Source organism: Cebus imitator, unplaced genomic scaffold (assembly GCF_001604975.1).
Source record: "Cebus imitator isolate Cc_AM_T3 unplaced genomic scaffold, Cebus_imitator-1.0 Scaffold499, whole genome shotgun sequence".
Classification (NCBI taxonomy): Eukaryota; Metazoa; Chordata; class Mammalia; order Primates; family Cebidae; genus Cebus; species Cebus imitator.
In genome coordinates this window covers 1,090,305-1,106,239 of record NW_016107814.1, presented here as the reverse complement: position 1 = coordinate 1,106,239, position 15,935 = coordinate 1,090,305, and the positions used below count along the sequence as shown (strand labels likewise).

The window sequence follows — 15,935 nt, the reverse complement described above, 5'->3', positions numbered from 1 at the left end:
TTTTTTTTTTTTTTTTTTTTTTTTTTTTTTTTTTTAGACAGAGTCTTGCTCTGTCGCCCAGGCTGGAGTGCAGCAGTGTTTTCTCAGTTCACTGTAAGCTCCTGGGTTCAAGTGACTCTCCTGCCTCAGTCTCCTGCGTAGCTGGGATTACAGGTGTACGCCATCATGCCTGACTAGTTTTTGTATTTTTAGTGGAGACGGGGTTTCACCATGTTGGCCAGGCTGATCTCAAACTCCTGACCTCAGGTGATCTTCCTGCCTCAGCCTCTCAAAGTACTGCGATTACAGGTGTGAGCCATTGCACTCGGACAATTTCTATTAATTTTTTTCAAATATCTGCTGTATGTTCCTTTTAGACCTTAATCTGTTTTTTGCTTTCACCTAATGTAAAGTGTTATATGTTTTTCATGTAAAAAATTTAAAAATGAGTTTGTCAGTTGGGCATGGTGGCTCACACCTGTAATCCTAGCACTTTGGGAAGCCGAAGTGGGAAGATTGCTTGTCTCAAAAAATAAAAAGAAATTAAAAGCGAACTTGTCTTGAAAACAAACAAAAAGCCCTTTAGAATATTATAGAAGCTCTTGAACTTTATTCCTCATAAGTTTTTACTTTACTTTCAGTCATCTTTTATCAAGTGTTCAAAAACCTCAAAGCACCGTGACCTAGTCTTCAGTCTGTCCACGAAGTTTTCCTATGCTTAGTCGCATCTTGGTCAAATTTTAAATAATTTAAAACAAATCTACAAAAAAAATTCCTCTGAAGCCCTATACTTAAAATCTGAAGTATTTTTACCTTATAAAATCTAACATTATTCCATCCTCTGAGTCTCCATTGTACCTAGAACATTCAGGTTTTTTAGCCTCTGTGGTAACTACTGAATAATGGTCAGTTTACAGGTCCATCTTCCCCACTAGACTCTGAGCACCTGAAGGGCAGGCGAACTTGTTAACCTTTGCACCTCTGATTCAGCCCAGAGTCTGGCTGAACTACTACCGAATTGCGGCCAATATGATAAGGTTTAGTGTTTATTTATCTCTGACATTTTCCCATGGCCACTTGTATTCTCTCTACCATCTCAGGACACAACAAACCCAAGAGCAGACACCATCATTTATACTTCTATTATAATTGTTATTGATTAAGGAAAAGTGCTACCTTTGTCTCCAGGAGGTCAAGATTCTCACATCCAAAGAACAGAAAAGCGTGACTAAGAGGCTTAACAAACTAATCTTTAGATACATATTCAGGTGTCCCTGAAAGGCCATGAAATTATCCTGGTCTCATAGGCCCAAGCCTCAAAAGAAGTGAATTGGAAAACTTTTTTTTTAAAACGAAGTCTTGCTCTGTCTCCCAGGCTGGAGTGCAGTGGTGCAATCTCGGCTCACTGCAACCTCCACCTCTCAGGTTCAAGTGATTCTCCTGCCTCAGCCTCCCAAGTAGCTGGGATTACAGGCACGTGCCACCATGCCCAGCTAATTTTTGTATTTTTATTAGAGACGAGGGTTTCACCATGTTGGCCAGGCTGGTCTCAAACTCCTGACCTCGTGATCTGCCCACCTCAGCCTCCCAAAGTGCTGGGATTACAGGCGTGAGCCACCACAGCCGGCCGAATTGGAAAACGCTTTAGAGAGCTTCCCCAAATGGCCGGGGCACGGTGGCTCACGCCTGTAATCCCAGCACTTTGGGAGGCCGAGGTGGGTGGATCACTTGAGGTCAGGAGTTCGAGACCAGCCTGACTAACATAGTGAAACCCTGTCTCAAAAAAAATAAAGAAAAAAAGAAAAAGAGAGCTTGCCCAAATCATGGACTTCCTGATCTTCTTTTTCCTTCTTCCACTCATACTGAAGCATGTTGTTTTAAACTATAAGTTCTTTGCTTAAATTTTTATTTCCTAGTTTTTCCAAACATATGATTAGCATACAAAATGTGTTTTAATGAAGAGATAGGTAGAAAGAGAGAGGAAAAAGAAGGAGATAGCAATCCTATAAGTCTGATGTTTAATTTACTGGAAATCAAAGGAGTAAGTTGGAGAATAATGCCAATGTTTGTTATCTGATAAAAATGGACTATATTCTATTCAATATAAACTATTGTCAAAACTCTTCAAGGATATTACATGGGGCCATGAGGCAAATGTATTAATACTTTTGACAAGCAGTTATAGTCAATTCCACAATTCCTTGACAGGAAGTTGTATTTGCCAGATTGTTTCTAAAGAAAGGTCATGATTTGGAATCTGGTTATTTTCATACTAATCTTCCCAAGCTCTTGTCATAATGGACAAAGGTTATTAACTTTATTACCTTCGGCATTTTGTGGAGAGAAAATGCCAGCACAAGTTTGCATAATGAATGTAGAGTTAAGATAAGACAAGGACTCTTGATGGCCACCTTACTGCTCCACTTGAGGGAGAAAAGAACTGTGGAAATGGGACTCAATTAATAATATTCCACCAAGTGTGGTGGCTTATGCCTATAATCCCAGCACTTCGGAAGGCCAAGATGGAAACATCACTTGAATCCAGGAGTTTGAGACCAGCCTGGTCAACATAGCAAGACCCCAGGTCTATTTTATAAAAAAAATTTAAAAATTAAAAAAACAAAACAAAACAACCAAAAACCTATGTTCACCTCAGCAGTCCTCCTTTTTTAGAGACAGGATTTCGCTATGTTGGCCAGATTGGTCTCAAACTCCTGGCCCCAAGCAATCCTCCTGCCTCAGGCTCCCAAAGTACTAGGATTATAGGCATGAGCCACTGCACCCGGCCCAGTTCTCTCACCCACTGGAGTCACTTGGGGTACTTTAAAAAACACTGTAGGCTGGGCGCAGTGGCTCACGCCTGTAATCCAGCACTTTGGGAGGCTGAGGCAGGTGGATCACCTGAGGTCAGGAATTCGAGACCAGCCTGGCCAACATAGTGAGACCCTGTCTCTATAAAAAAAAAAAAAAAGTGGCCAGGTGCGATGGCTCACGCCTGTAATCCCAGTACTTTAGGAGGCTAAGGCAGGTGGGTCACAAGGTCAGGAGTTTGAGACCATCCCGGTCAACATGGTGAAACCCTGTCTCTACTAAAAATACAAAAATTAGCTGGGTGTGATGGTGTGTGCCTGTAATCACAGCTGTTCAGGAGGCTGAGGCCGGAGAATCACTTGAACCTGGAAGGCAGAGGTTGCAGTGAGCTAAGATTGCGTCACTGCACTCCAGCCCAGGCGACACGGCAAGACTCTGTCTCAGAAAAAAATACATATATAGAGAGATATATATATACAAAAAAAAAATATTAGCCGTGTTATGGCCGGGCGCAGTGGCTATCGCCTCTAAACCTAACACTTTGGCAGGCCAAAGCAGGAGTATCACCTGAGGTTAGGAGTTCCAGATCAGCCTGACTAACATGGAGGAAACCCCGTCTCGACTAAAAATACAAAATTAACCGGGCATGGTGGTGCATGCCTGTAATCCCAGCTACTCAGGAGGCTGAGGCAGGAAAATCACTTGAACTTGGAAGGCGGAATTTGTGGTGGGCCGATATCACGCCATTGCACACCAGCCTGGGCAACAAGAGCAAAACACCATCTCAAACAAAAATTAGCTGTGCATGGTGTCAGGGAACTGTAATCTCAGCTACTCAGGAGGCTGAGGCAGGAGAATCACTTGAGCCCAGGAGGCGGAGGTTGCAGTGAGCCCAGATCGCGCCATTGCACTACGGCCTAGGCAATAAGAGCGAAACTCCATTTCACACACACACACACACACACACACACACACACACACCCACTGCTACCTGGGTTCCACTCCCAGAGTCTGTTGTAATTGGTCTGGAAGGCAGCATTTTCAAAGCTCCTTAGGTGATTTTTATGTGTAACCAGGTTAAGATTCACTGTCCTCGAAGGCCCCAGCACACTTTTCCCAACTTAATATGACTTACTTAAGATCAATTGCTAACTGTCTTCTTGAAGTAATTCTCAGATAATCTACTCTTGTACTAACTGCTCTGAGTGAAAGGACACGCTACCTTGTTTCTTACTACTTAGGGACAAAAACAAGGTCAATATTCCTTGACCTCCTAACTCTTCCTTGAGGTCAAGGAATATTTAACTATTAACCCTCAAGGTCAAGGAATATTTAACTATTCCATTAATATTTATCCTAATCAAAAAGACACTTTTAAAATGAGTCTTTCAGTAAGTTATTTATATATTATAGCTTAACTCCTTCTACCTCTCTACTTAACTACTTAATTCCTTGCAAAATATCTCATTTTCTTGGTCCTAAAAAGAATTTCTAATTGCCTAAGCTATAGGTAAATTCAAGATACTCAGCTAGCATCTGTTATGTTAAATGTGAAACTGGCTATGTCTAGTCACACAAAGCTCATCTAATTTCATTCTCCTCAACAGCTGGTGCTAACTAAATGAAAACCTGACGGCTGAAAGGGAGCTCTAGCTCTTCTTTTTAAAAATTGGCTCTAGTTCCTCTTTATCTGAATCTTCATTAGTCGTACCCAAGGCATACGCGTTTTTATCACATACTTTGGTCAAAACCAACTTGCTTACGTGAACATCACTGAAATGATGGCAAAGAACACAAACCAAAGAGATGAACCAACAGGTGAAAACTAGTCTTTTAAAATAATTAATTGTTTCTACAGAAATCTAGAATTTCTGGCAGTGTAATTCAAATCCAAGCACTTACATTTTCTAGGAGGCACACAGCAGCAGGATTCCCACGAAATGCTCTTGCTGTGAATGCATCTGCTATGAAAATCGGAAGCTTCATTGTCCTTGCAAGCTGTTTTTGCAAGCTCTCAAAATTGCTGGTACAGCTCTCAAAATTGCTTTACGTCTTCTTCTTGGAAAAAAAATCAAAAAGTTAATGTTTTACTTGGTGTACAGATGCAATAACAGTTCCCAGATACAAAGTTAAGCAACTATTCAAACGTACGACATTTAAAGATATATAATCCCCTACCTTTTTTTTTTTCTTTTTATGAGATGGAGTCTTGCTCTTTAGCCCAGGCTGGAGTGATCTCAGCTCACTGCAACCTCTGTCTCCCCGCTCAAGCAGTTCTCCTGCCTCAGCCTCTCGAATAGCTGAGATTACAGACACCTGCCACCACACCTGGCTAATTTTGTATTTTTAGTAGAGTTAGGGTTTCACCATGTAGGCCAGGCTGGTCTTGAACTCCTGACCTCAGGTGATCCACTCTCCTCGACCTCCAGAAGTGCTGGGATTACAGGTGTGGGCCACTGTGCCTGGCCGATCTCCTACCTTTTTAAAACCTCTAAAATGAAATTCATTTTAAAATACTGGCTAATTGATTTTTTTCCACATTTTGTATTGAAAAGTCAATGTCATACATATTATACATAGAACTTACAATGTTATACATGTTATACATAGAACTTAGCAGCATAATCATATTCTTTCTTAGAGTTGCCAGAGCTAGCTTAGGCTCTGCTTTTAATGAAGTGCATGAAACATCCAAGAGGCATGTATGTTGCTTACAATCTCCCAATGAATATTATTACCTTTTTTAAAAGAATGTATTATTTTCTAATTAAAAAATATGCTCATTATAAAAAACTTGGAAAATAAAAAAGACCCATAAGTGCACAAATTAGCAATAACATTATTAATGTTCTGCATATACAGTTTTTATCAGAACTTTTACCCTCTTAACATTAAATTGGCCCTCTGCATTCTCAGGGGATAGATTCCAGGACCCCCTAAGGATATCACAGTCCACAGATGCTCAAATTCCTTATATAAAATAGCATAGCTGAAGGGTCATTTCAGTTATGCTAATTGGAAAATACTGTATAGCATGAGTATTTTCCAACGACACCAAATGCTTCAAAGACATCATTTTAATAGATTTACAATATGTTTGTGGATATGCTGTAAGTTGTTTAACCACATCCTTTTGGGTGAATATTTAAGTTGTTTCTAATTTTTCATTTGTAAAGATAATGCAGTGATCAAACCTCTTGAATGTAAATTTTGGTCTGTGTTCCTGATTCTTTTATATACATTCCTAAAAGTGAAATCGCTGAGTCAAAGTGTACAGATGTTTTAACTTAAACAGTTAATTATCTGCAGAAAAAGTATACCAATTTGACAGTATATGAGAGTGTCTGACCACTGCTAATCTAATAGATTTTAAAACATCTTGTATTCATTTGTGTTTCTTATTTTGTTGTTGTTTTGTTTTGTTTTGTTTGAGACAAAGTCTCACTCTGTTGCTGAAGCTAGAGTGTTCAGTGGTGTGATCTCGGCTCACAGCAACCTCCAACTCCCGGGTTCAAGCAATTCCCTGCCTCAGCCTCCTCAGTAGCTGGGATTACACGCTCCCACCACCACGCCTGGCTAATTTTTGTATTTTTAGTAGAGATGGGGTTTCACCCTTTTGGCCAGGCTGGTCTTGAACTCCTGACCTTGTGATCCACCTGCCTCAGCCTCCCAAAGTGCTGGGGTAATAGGCATAAGCCACCGAACCTGGCCTTTTTTTTTTTTTTTTATTTTTGAGACAGAGACTTGCTCTGTCACCAGGCTGGATTGCAGTGGCACAATCTCCACTTACTGCAACCTCCACCACCTGGGTTCAAGCGATTCTCATGCCTCAGCCTCCCGAATAGCTGGTATTACAGGCACGTGCCACCACACCCAGCTAATTTTTTTGGTAATTTTTGTAGAGATGGGTTTTTGCCATGTTGGCTAGGCTGTTCTTAAACTCCTGACTTAAGTAATCCTCCCACCTAGGCCTCCCAAAGTGCTGGGATTATAGGCGTGCCCCACTGCACCCAGCCTGCATGGTGTGTGTGTGCGTGTGTGTGCGCACGCGTGTATGTGTGTGTGTCCATTCTCTTGAATTTTAACCTTGGTTCCATTTACCATGTAAACAATGTAGGAAAGTCATAAAGCTCCCTTGTCCAAATAGTTTAGTCATTAAACCTGCCCATGGATGTGCCTGGGGAGAGTGAAGCATATTTGTCCCTCTGTAATACTCTTAGTTTGTCTACAATTTTCCTGTCACTGCAGATGCTTGTCATTCTGCAGCTGTTAGCAAAAAAGAACCCACTTCACTGCCTGGCGCAGTAGCTCACGCCTGTAATCCCAGTACTTTGGGAGGCCGAGGCAGGTGGATCACTTGAGGTCAGGAGTTCAAGACCAGCCTGGCCAACTTATGAAACACCATCTCTACCAAAAATACAAAAAAATTAGCCAGGTGTGGTGGCACGTGCCTATAATTCCAGCTACTCAGGAGGCTGAGGCAGGAGAATCACTCGAACCTCAGAGGCAGAGGTTGCAGTGAGCCGAGATCATGCCACTGCACTCCAGCCTGGACAAGAGAGCGAGACTCTGTCTCAAAAAAATAAAAAGAAAGAAAAAAAGAACCCACTTCACTCTTGTTTATGACTTCCACCTCAAAAGTAGGCTCCTCATTAATAAATGTCAGGTTAGTTCTTTGAAATATAAATGTTTAGGACAAATGCGGTTGCTCACGCCTGTAATCCCAACACTTTGGGATGCCAAAGTGGGTGGATTGCTTGAGGCCAAGAGTTCGAGACCAGCCTGGCCAACATGGTGAAATTCTGTCTCTACTAAAAATACGAAAGTGTGGTAGTGTGCCTATAAGCCCAGTTACTCAGGAGGCTGGCAGGAAAATCACTTGAATTCAGGAGGTGGAGGTGGCAGTGAGCCAAGATTGCAACACTGCACTCCAGCCTCAGTGACAGGTCAAGACTCCATCTCAAAACAAACAAACAAACAAAAAAACTAAATGCTCTCTACAAGAGACAAATTTTAGATTCAAAGACACAAATAGGTAAAAATAAAAGAGTGAAAAAAAGATATGCCACGAAAAAAGTAACCAAAAGAAAGCTGGAGCAGCTATCCTAATATCAGACAAAATAGACTTTGAGACAAAAGTTGTTACTAGAAACAAATGGCATTTTATAACAATAAATGAAACAATCCATCGGGAAGATATCACAATTATATACACACCTAACAACAGAGCCCCAAAATACATGACGCAAAAAATGATAGAATTAAAGGTAGAAATAGGCAATTCTACAACAATACAGTCATCCCTTGGTATCCACAAGACACTGGTTCCAGGAGCTCCTGTGGATATCAAAATCCAAAGATAATCAAGCCCATTATATAAAACGATGTGTATTTGCATATAGTCTATTCACATCCTCCCATATACTTAAATCATTTCTAGATTCTTATAATACCTAATACTATGTAAATGTTATGTCAATACTTCTAGCAATATATTTCTTATTTGTATTTTTATTGTTGTAATTTCTTTCTTTCCTTCTTTAAATTTTTTTTAATTTTAATTTTTTTCATTTTTTAATAGAGATGGGGTTTCACTATGTGAGGCTCCTGGGCCTCAAACAATCTGACCCCTCAGCCTCCTAAAGTGCTGAGATTACAGGCATGAGCCACTGTGCCTGACACCTTTTAATATTTTGGTTTTAGTTTTTCGTTTTTGAGACAGAGTCTCACTCTGTCTCCCAGGCTGAAATGCAAAGGCGCAATCTCTACTCACTGCAACCTCCACCTTCCAGGCTCAAGGGATTCTCATGCCTCAGACTTCCGAGTAGCTGGGAATACAGGTGCCTACCACCACGCCTGGCTAATTTTTGTATTTTTAGTAGAGATGAGGTTTCACCATGTTGGCCAGACTGGTCTCAAACTCCTCAGGTGATCTTCCAGCCTTGGCCTCCCAAAGTGCTGGGATTACAGGTATAAGCCACCATGCCCAGCCTCCCTTTTGATATTTTTAGTTTCTTTTCTTTTCTTTTTCTTTGCTTTCTTCTTTTAATATTTTTGATCCACGGTTGGTTGAATCCACAGATGCAGGACCCACAGGTATGGAGAACTGAAGTTGGAGATTTCAATACCTACTTTCAACAATTGATAAAACAGCTAGACAGAAGATCATCAAGGAAACAGAAGACTTGAGTAACGCTAGAAACCAACTAGACCCAACAGACACCTAGAGAACACTCTGCAACAACAGCACACAACACATTCTTCTCAAGAGCCCATGAAACATTCTCTAGAGCAGACCATTTGCTAGCCCATAAGAGAAGTCTCAACAAATGTAAAGGATTAAAATCATGTAAAGCATGTTCTTCAACCATAGTGGAATGAAATTATATAACAGATGGAAAAGGAAATTTGGGAAATTCAAAAAATGTGAAAATTAAACAACATTCCCCAATATTAAAAAGACGTAGAGCTTCCTGGAGACATGACTGATTCTAGCATGAGTGCAGGAAAAAGACCAGATGAGGCGGGAATCTCTTCTAGTACTACACAGTAAGGCAGTACTCAAAAAAATAAATAAATAAAAAGTAATACATGCCTGGGCGCAGTGGCTCATGCCTGTAATTTTAGCACTTTGGGAGGCTAAGGCGGGCAGATCACTTGAGGTCAGGAGTTCGAGACCAGCCTGGCCAACATGGTGAGACCCCATCTATGCTAAAAATTCAAAAAAAATTAGCTGGGCATGGTGGCGCCTGCCTGTAATCCCAGCTACTGGGGGAGGCCTGAGGCAGGAGAATCACTTGAACCCAGGGGACGGAGGTTGCAGTGAGCTGAGAATGCACTACTGAACTCCAGCCTGGGTGACAAAGTGAGATTCTGTCTCAAAAAAAAAAAAAAAAAGAATACAGTACCCAACCTGGAAGAGCTCCCAATGCCCTAAGCAAGAACAATCTGAGTAACAAAATAAGTGACATAGTATTGGATTATAAACCAAAGATAAAATTAATAGCCATAACCCATACTCACATAAATAAAAGACTACATAAATAAATGAAGGAGAAGAAACAAACTTCCTTACAGAATTCCAAATAGCTTATCTAGCCAACTACCTAATCTCCTTCCCAGGAGATGAAGCTTAACTTCTCCTGTCCCCTGAGTATGGGCTGCATTCAGTAACTTCCTTCCTAAGAACAGAGCATGGAAAGACAGTAAAGAGTAACTTTACAGTGGAGAAACCTAGCAAACACTACCTCAGCCAGGTGAGCAAGGTGAAGAGTCATGTTATTATCATGTGAAAAGAATGGCATTTTACCTCCATGGTTTTCCTCCCAAGAAGCTATAACCCCTGTCTAATCCAGAGAAAAACATCAGAAAAAACCCAACTGAAGAATATTCCACAAAATACCTGAGCAGCAGATGCTAAGGAGACATGATGACTAACGTAATGTGGTATCCTGGATGGGATCCTAGAATGGAAAAAGGACATTAGGGGAAAACTACTGAGCCCTACATAAAATTTGGAGTTTAGTTAATAGTAATGGATCAGAGCTGGGCACAGTGGCTCACGCCTCTCATCCCAGCACTTTGGGAAGCTGAGGTGGGCAGATCATGAGGTCAAGAGATCAAGACCATTATGGCCAACATGGTGAAACCGTGTCTCTACTAAAAATACAAAAATTAGCTGGGCGTGGTGACGCACACCTGTAGTCCCAGCTACTTGGGAGGCTGAGGCAGGAGAATTCCTTGAACCCGGGAGGCAGAGGTTACAGTGAGCTGAGATCTCGCCATTGCACTCCAGCCTGGCGCCTGGCGACAGAATGAGACTCTGTCTCAAAAAAAAAAAAAAAGAAAGAGAAAAAAAGAGATCCTGGGCTAGAAGCATCCAGGTAAGCTGCCCCAAGATTTCTGATCCACAGAAATTGTGAAATAATGCAAGTTTGTTGTTTTAAGCTGTTAAATTTTGGAGCAATTTGTTACACAGCAATAATAACTAATAGAGTATACTTCCTTTTATGTAGAATAATCAGAAGCATCCCCACAAAAACACTGGGACAATTAGCATTCCATCTGTTTGATAGTTATATTCTTCATTGTAAATAACAAATTCTCATTCTGTTTTTCACAACAGATCCCACAGCAAACTTACTTGGCCTGAGGCCATGCCAAAAAACTTATTTTGAAGTATAAAAGCAAAATATATGTCAATGAATGCCAAATATACATTCCTATCCCAGATTAATTTCCTACTAGACACACATTCACTTGGATAGTACATGGCATCTCAAAATCAACACACCCGGTATTCCTATATTTCCTATGTCTGTTACAATTCTCACCATCCAACCGTAAGCCAAAAATAATTCGTCCTTGATTTCTTTTCACTCACCCATGCACAGCCTCCCTACTCAATTACTAAACCCTGCTGATAAATAGCTCCTAAATATTTCTTAAAGATAGCCTCTTGTATCTATCCCATTGCTCTAGTTTAAGTGGTCATCATCTCTGCTGGTCCTTCTCCTAGTCTCCTCTCTTCTCATCTTCTCAATATCTACCATCCACACTTTATTATTTTTTTGAGACAGGGTCTCACTCTCTCACCCAGACTGGAGTGCAGTGGCACAATCTCGACTCACTGCAACCTCTGCCTCATAGGCTCAAGTGATTCACCTGCCTCAGCCTCCCAAATAGCTGGAATTACAGGCATGCACAACTACCACCCAGCTAATTTTTGTATTTTTAGTACAGACAGGGTTTCACTATGTTGGCCAGGCTGGTCTTGAACTCCTTATCTCAAATGATCCCCCTGCCTTGGCCTCCCAAAGTGCTAGGATTACAGGTGTGAGCAATCATGCCCAGCCAACTCTCCACACTTTAATCAGAACTATCTAATGAAAACACTATACTGGTCCAGGCTCGGTGGCTCACGCCTGTAATCCCTGCACTTTGGGAGGCTAAGACGGGCAGATCACAAGGTCAGAAGTTCAAGACCAGCCTGGCCAACATGGTGAAACCCTATCTCTACTAAAAATACAAAAATTAGCCAGGTATGGTGGCAGGCACCTGTAATCCCAGCTACTCGGGAGACTGAGGCAGGAGAATTGCTTGAACCCGGGAGGCAGAGGTTGCAGTAAATTGAGATTGTGCCATTGCGCTCCAGCCTAGGTGACAGAGCAAGACTCCATCTCAGAAAAAAAATAAAAAGAAAAAAACCCCACCACCTTAGCCAGACACAGTGGCTCATGCCTGTAATCCCAGAATTTTGTGTGGCCAAGTGGGGGCGGATCACTTGAGGTGAGGATTTCGAGACTAGCCTGGCCAACATGGCGAAACTCCCTGTCTACCTAAAAATACAAAAATTAGCCAGGTGTGGTGCCGTATGCCTGTAGTCCCAGCTACTCAGGAGGCTGAGGCAGGAGAATCACTTGAACCTGGAAGACAAAGGTTGCAACGAGCTGAGATCACATCACTGCACTCAAGCCTGGGCAACAGAGTGAGACTCTGTCTCAAAAAACAAAACAAAACCCCAATAAATACTACATTGATCATCTATCTTAAAAGACTGGCAGAGTTTCCACTTCTGCCAAATTATTTTGTACACCCATGCCTTGGATCTTACTGTGTCCTCAAGTGTAAACGCCTTTCCTATTTTTCATGGGCCAGCTAAATTTTATTTATCCTCCAACAGTTAGCTCAGGAGTTATCTCCTTCAGAAAGCTTTCCCTGGAGCCTCAGACTGTGCGAATGGCCAGATTCTGTGCTCCCCAAACACTCTGTGCTTACCTTATTTTATCACTTGATATAGTTTAATATAATTTATCTATGTAATGGAATGTATCTGTATGCTCTTGAAAGTCAGCGACAACTTCATTTCATGTACTTGTATGTTTTTTTTATCTTATTCAACATTATAGAATGTATTTGGATATTTTTGTTTTGTTTTGTTTTTGTTTTTTGAGATGGAGTCTTGCTCTGCTGCTGAGGTTGGAGTGCAGTGGTGCAATTTCAGCTCACTGCAACCTTCACCTCCTGAGTAGCTGGAATTACAGGTGTGCAGCACCATGCCTGGTTAATTATTTTTGTATTTTTAGTAGAGATTTGGTTTCACCATGTTGCCCAGGCTGATCTTGAACTCCTGACCTCAAGTGATCTGCTGGCTTCAGCCTTCCAGAGTGCTAGGATTACAGATGTGAGCCACTGTGCCAGGTTGTACTTCTATTTTTTATGTATGGAGAGAAACATGTATTGATCTACTAGGAATTCAGTAATGCTCTCAAATCAATTTCCATTTATTAATAGCAGCTCAATTTGCCTATATTGGAAAATCAGCAGTATATTACATATTAAATATTATTTATTCTGTCTACAGAATAGTTCATATGAGTTACAGATTTCACTGGAATAATTTCCTGGTTCCGAATGTAGTTCTTAGGACACTGTACTTACTTTAAAAATTCTATTAAACTCACTGTTATTAAACGAGTTTAGCAGGAATGAACCAGATTCATTAACAATGCTATGACAAACACAAAACAGCATTGAATTAGAATTAACATTATTTCAATTACTAATCTCCACCCTATGTGATAACCTAACAACACATTTTAGAGATTAAGAAACTGAGGCGGCCAGGCACGGTGGCTCACGCCTGTAATCCCAGCACTTTGGGAGGCTGATGCAGGCAGATCACGAGGTCAGAAGATCAAGACCATCCTGGCCAACATGGCGAAAACCCGTCTCTACTAAAAAAACAAAAGTTAGCCAGGCGTGGTGGCACCTGCCTGTAATCCCAGCTACTCGGGAGGCTAAGGCAGGGAGAATCACTTGAACCAGGGAGTCAGACGTTGCAGTGAGCCAAGATCACACCACTCACTGCACTCCAGCCTGGAAATAGGGCGAGACTCGGTCTCAAAAAAAAAAAAAAAAAAAAAAAAAAAAGAAAGAAAAAGAAATAGGTTCAGAAAAGTTAACTGGTTCAGAACCAATTCACTGGTAGCTGGTGTCACAACTGTGACACCTGGATTACGAAGTCTACTCTAAGTTTTGCCATTTGCTTTTTTGGTAAATTTTGGAACATTACTTTATCTCCTGAGTTTTCCATGTCTTGCACTTGGTCCATGAAATAATAACTTTGCAAGACTGTAGTGAAAACGAACTACTTAAAGTGTCCCTGCCCCCAGTGTTACCATCATTATCATTTGTAGACTGAAAAACATAGATATATGAATAATGAGATCTATATTTTTAAATACTACCAAGAAGCTTAAAATCACATTGGGGGAAATGGTCTATTATTCTATTATCAATGCTGTATTTTCTTTTATTTTTTTTCTTTTGAGTAGGAGTTTTGCTCTTGTTGCCCAGGCTGGAGTACAATGGCGTGATCTTGGCTCACCGCAACCTCCGCTTCCCAGGTTCAAGCAATTCTCCTGCCTCAGCCTCCCAAGTAGCTGGGATTACAGATGCATGCCACCACATCCAGTTAATTTTGTATTTTTAGTAGAGACAGGGTTTCTCCATGTTGGTCAGGCTGGTCTCGAACTCCTAACCTCAGGTGATCCGCCCACCTTGGCCTCCCAGAGTGCTGGGATTATAGACATGAGCCACTGTGCCCGGCCAATGCTGTATTTTTGAAGTTAATAATGTGCTTATGACATATGAAAAGCAGCACAATAATTTGATTTAAATTATTTAAGTAATTATCTTTTTTTTTTTTTTTTTTTATAAACTAATTTAAAAAATCTTTTCATTTTTTTACTTTAATGAACAAAAAAAGAGAAAATCAGCTAACCACAAATCAGAAGTCTTGCTCTTTCGCCAGGCTGGAGCTCAGTAGCACCATCTCGGCTGACTGCAATCTCCGTCTCCTGGATTCAAGCGATTCCCCTGCCTTAGCCTCCTGAGTAGCTGGGACTACAGGCGCAGGCCACTATGCCCAGCCAATTTTTTGTATGTTAGTAGAGACAGGGTTTCACCCTGGCCAAGATGGTCTCGATATCCTGACCTCATGATCCGCCTGCCTCAGCCTCCCAAAATGCTGGTATTAAAGGCATGAGCCACCACGCCTGGCCTAAGTAGTTATCTTTTTAAGCTGCTTTCCCTAGGCTTCACAGCAATTCACTGGAACAAAAAGAATGTTCAATTAGTTTAATTATTTTCAAAAAGTAGAGAAAGAATGTGTTTAGGTGCTTTCTTCCTTTTGAGTTTTCATTTGTTTATTTAGTACAATTATTAACATTGAATAGGTCTTCTGGTTTCCAGATTCACAAAGAACACTTAGGTGACTTAGAGAAACAAGAAAGTATCAAGAATATAAATTGTGTAATTCAGTCTTGTCTTGAGAAACAATGTTGAACCATAATAAAGGAGATCAGTGCTTTCTAAAGATGATATATATGTAGATACTTCTTGTACTTGTATTTTAAGTACATAAACCAAAGCATAAGTATATAAACAAAAGAATAAGCATTTCGCAGTCTTAGACAAATTTAGTGTTTAAAAGGCACTACCTACCTTAATTAGACACTCTGAGAAATTCAGTGGATTTTGTTACATTTTTTAGTTTATTTGGTTTTTATATAGGCAAAAGATTACAACAATCCAGTTTTTATGATACTTACCAATGCCACTGGGGGTATCTGAACAACTGTCTTAACTCATTTTTTATTACTGTGCCTTCCCTCCCCCGAAAGGGTGTAATCTCTTTCAATTTCTCTTTTTTTCTCTCAGGCTCTGCATGGAATTTTCCTCTCCTCTTCATTCTGTTGGTGTAATACACAATCACGTGTTCCTTGTCTTGTTTTCCTGTGGGTCGCATGGATACTTCCATTTCCTTCTCCTTTTTCATCTTTTCTCTCATTATGGTCTCTAACAAGATCCTCTCCAGGCTTTCTCTGATCTCTATGTTAATGGGAAAGCACTGGAATGATGCAAAGAAAGACAAAGAAGAAAAAAAGTCCCGAAAGCAGCTGGGAGTCCTTAGGTCTAACCATCTCTATGGAAACAATTCCACAGAGATAGGTCTGAAAAGAATTCTGTAGGGATCACTGGAGCAGTGGTGAGCCAATCTCACCAAGCCTTATTTACAGGATTCAACTTGCAAATATGAATAGTTGACAAGACTTTTTTTTTTTTTAAAGAAAGTAGTAAAA

At 40.7% G+C, this 15,935-nt stretch overlaps 1 protein-coding gene across 4 annotated transcripts in view; it reads right to left on the bottom strand.

The window, feature by feature from the left end:
• The window catches only part of PBLD (phenazine biosynthesis like protein domain containing), a 39,401-nt gene that overhangs the window by 19,115 nt on the left and 4,351 nt on the right, over positions 1-15,935 (bottom strand). For 2 of the 4 annotated variants that reach the window (XM_017513727.2, XM_017513723.2), the window contains one exon: positions 4,693-4,845. In XM_017513727.2, coding sequence (XP_017369216.1) covers positions 4,693-4,776 — 84 coding nt within the window. In that variant the 5' untranslated portion in view covers positions 4,777-4,845. Of the gene's footprint in view, positions 1-4,692; positions 4,849-15,935 lie in introns of all 4 variants that reach the window. The other 2 variants (XM_017513725.2, XM_017513722.2) reach the window with 1 other exon arrangement.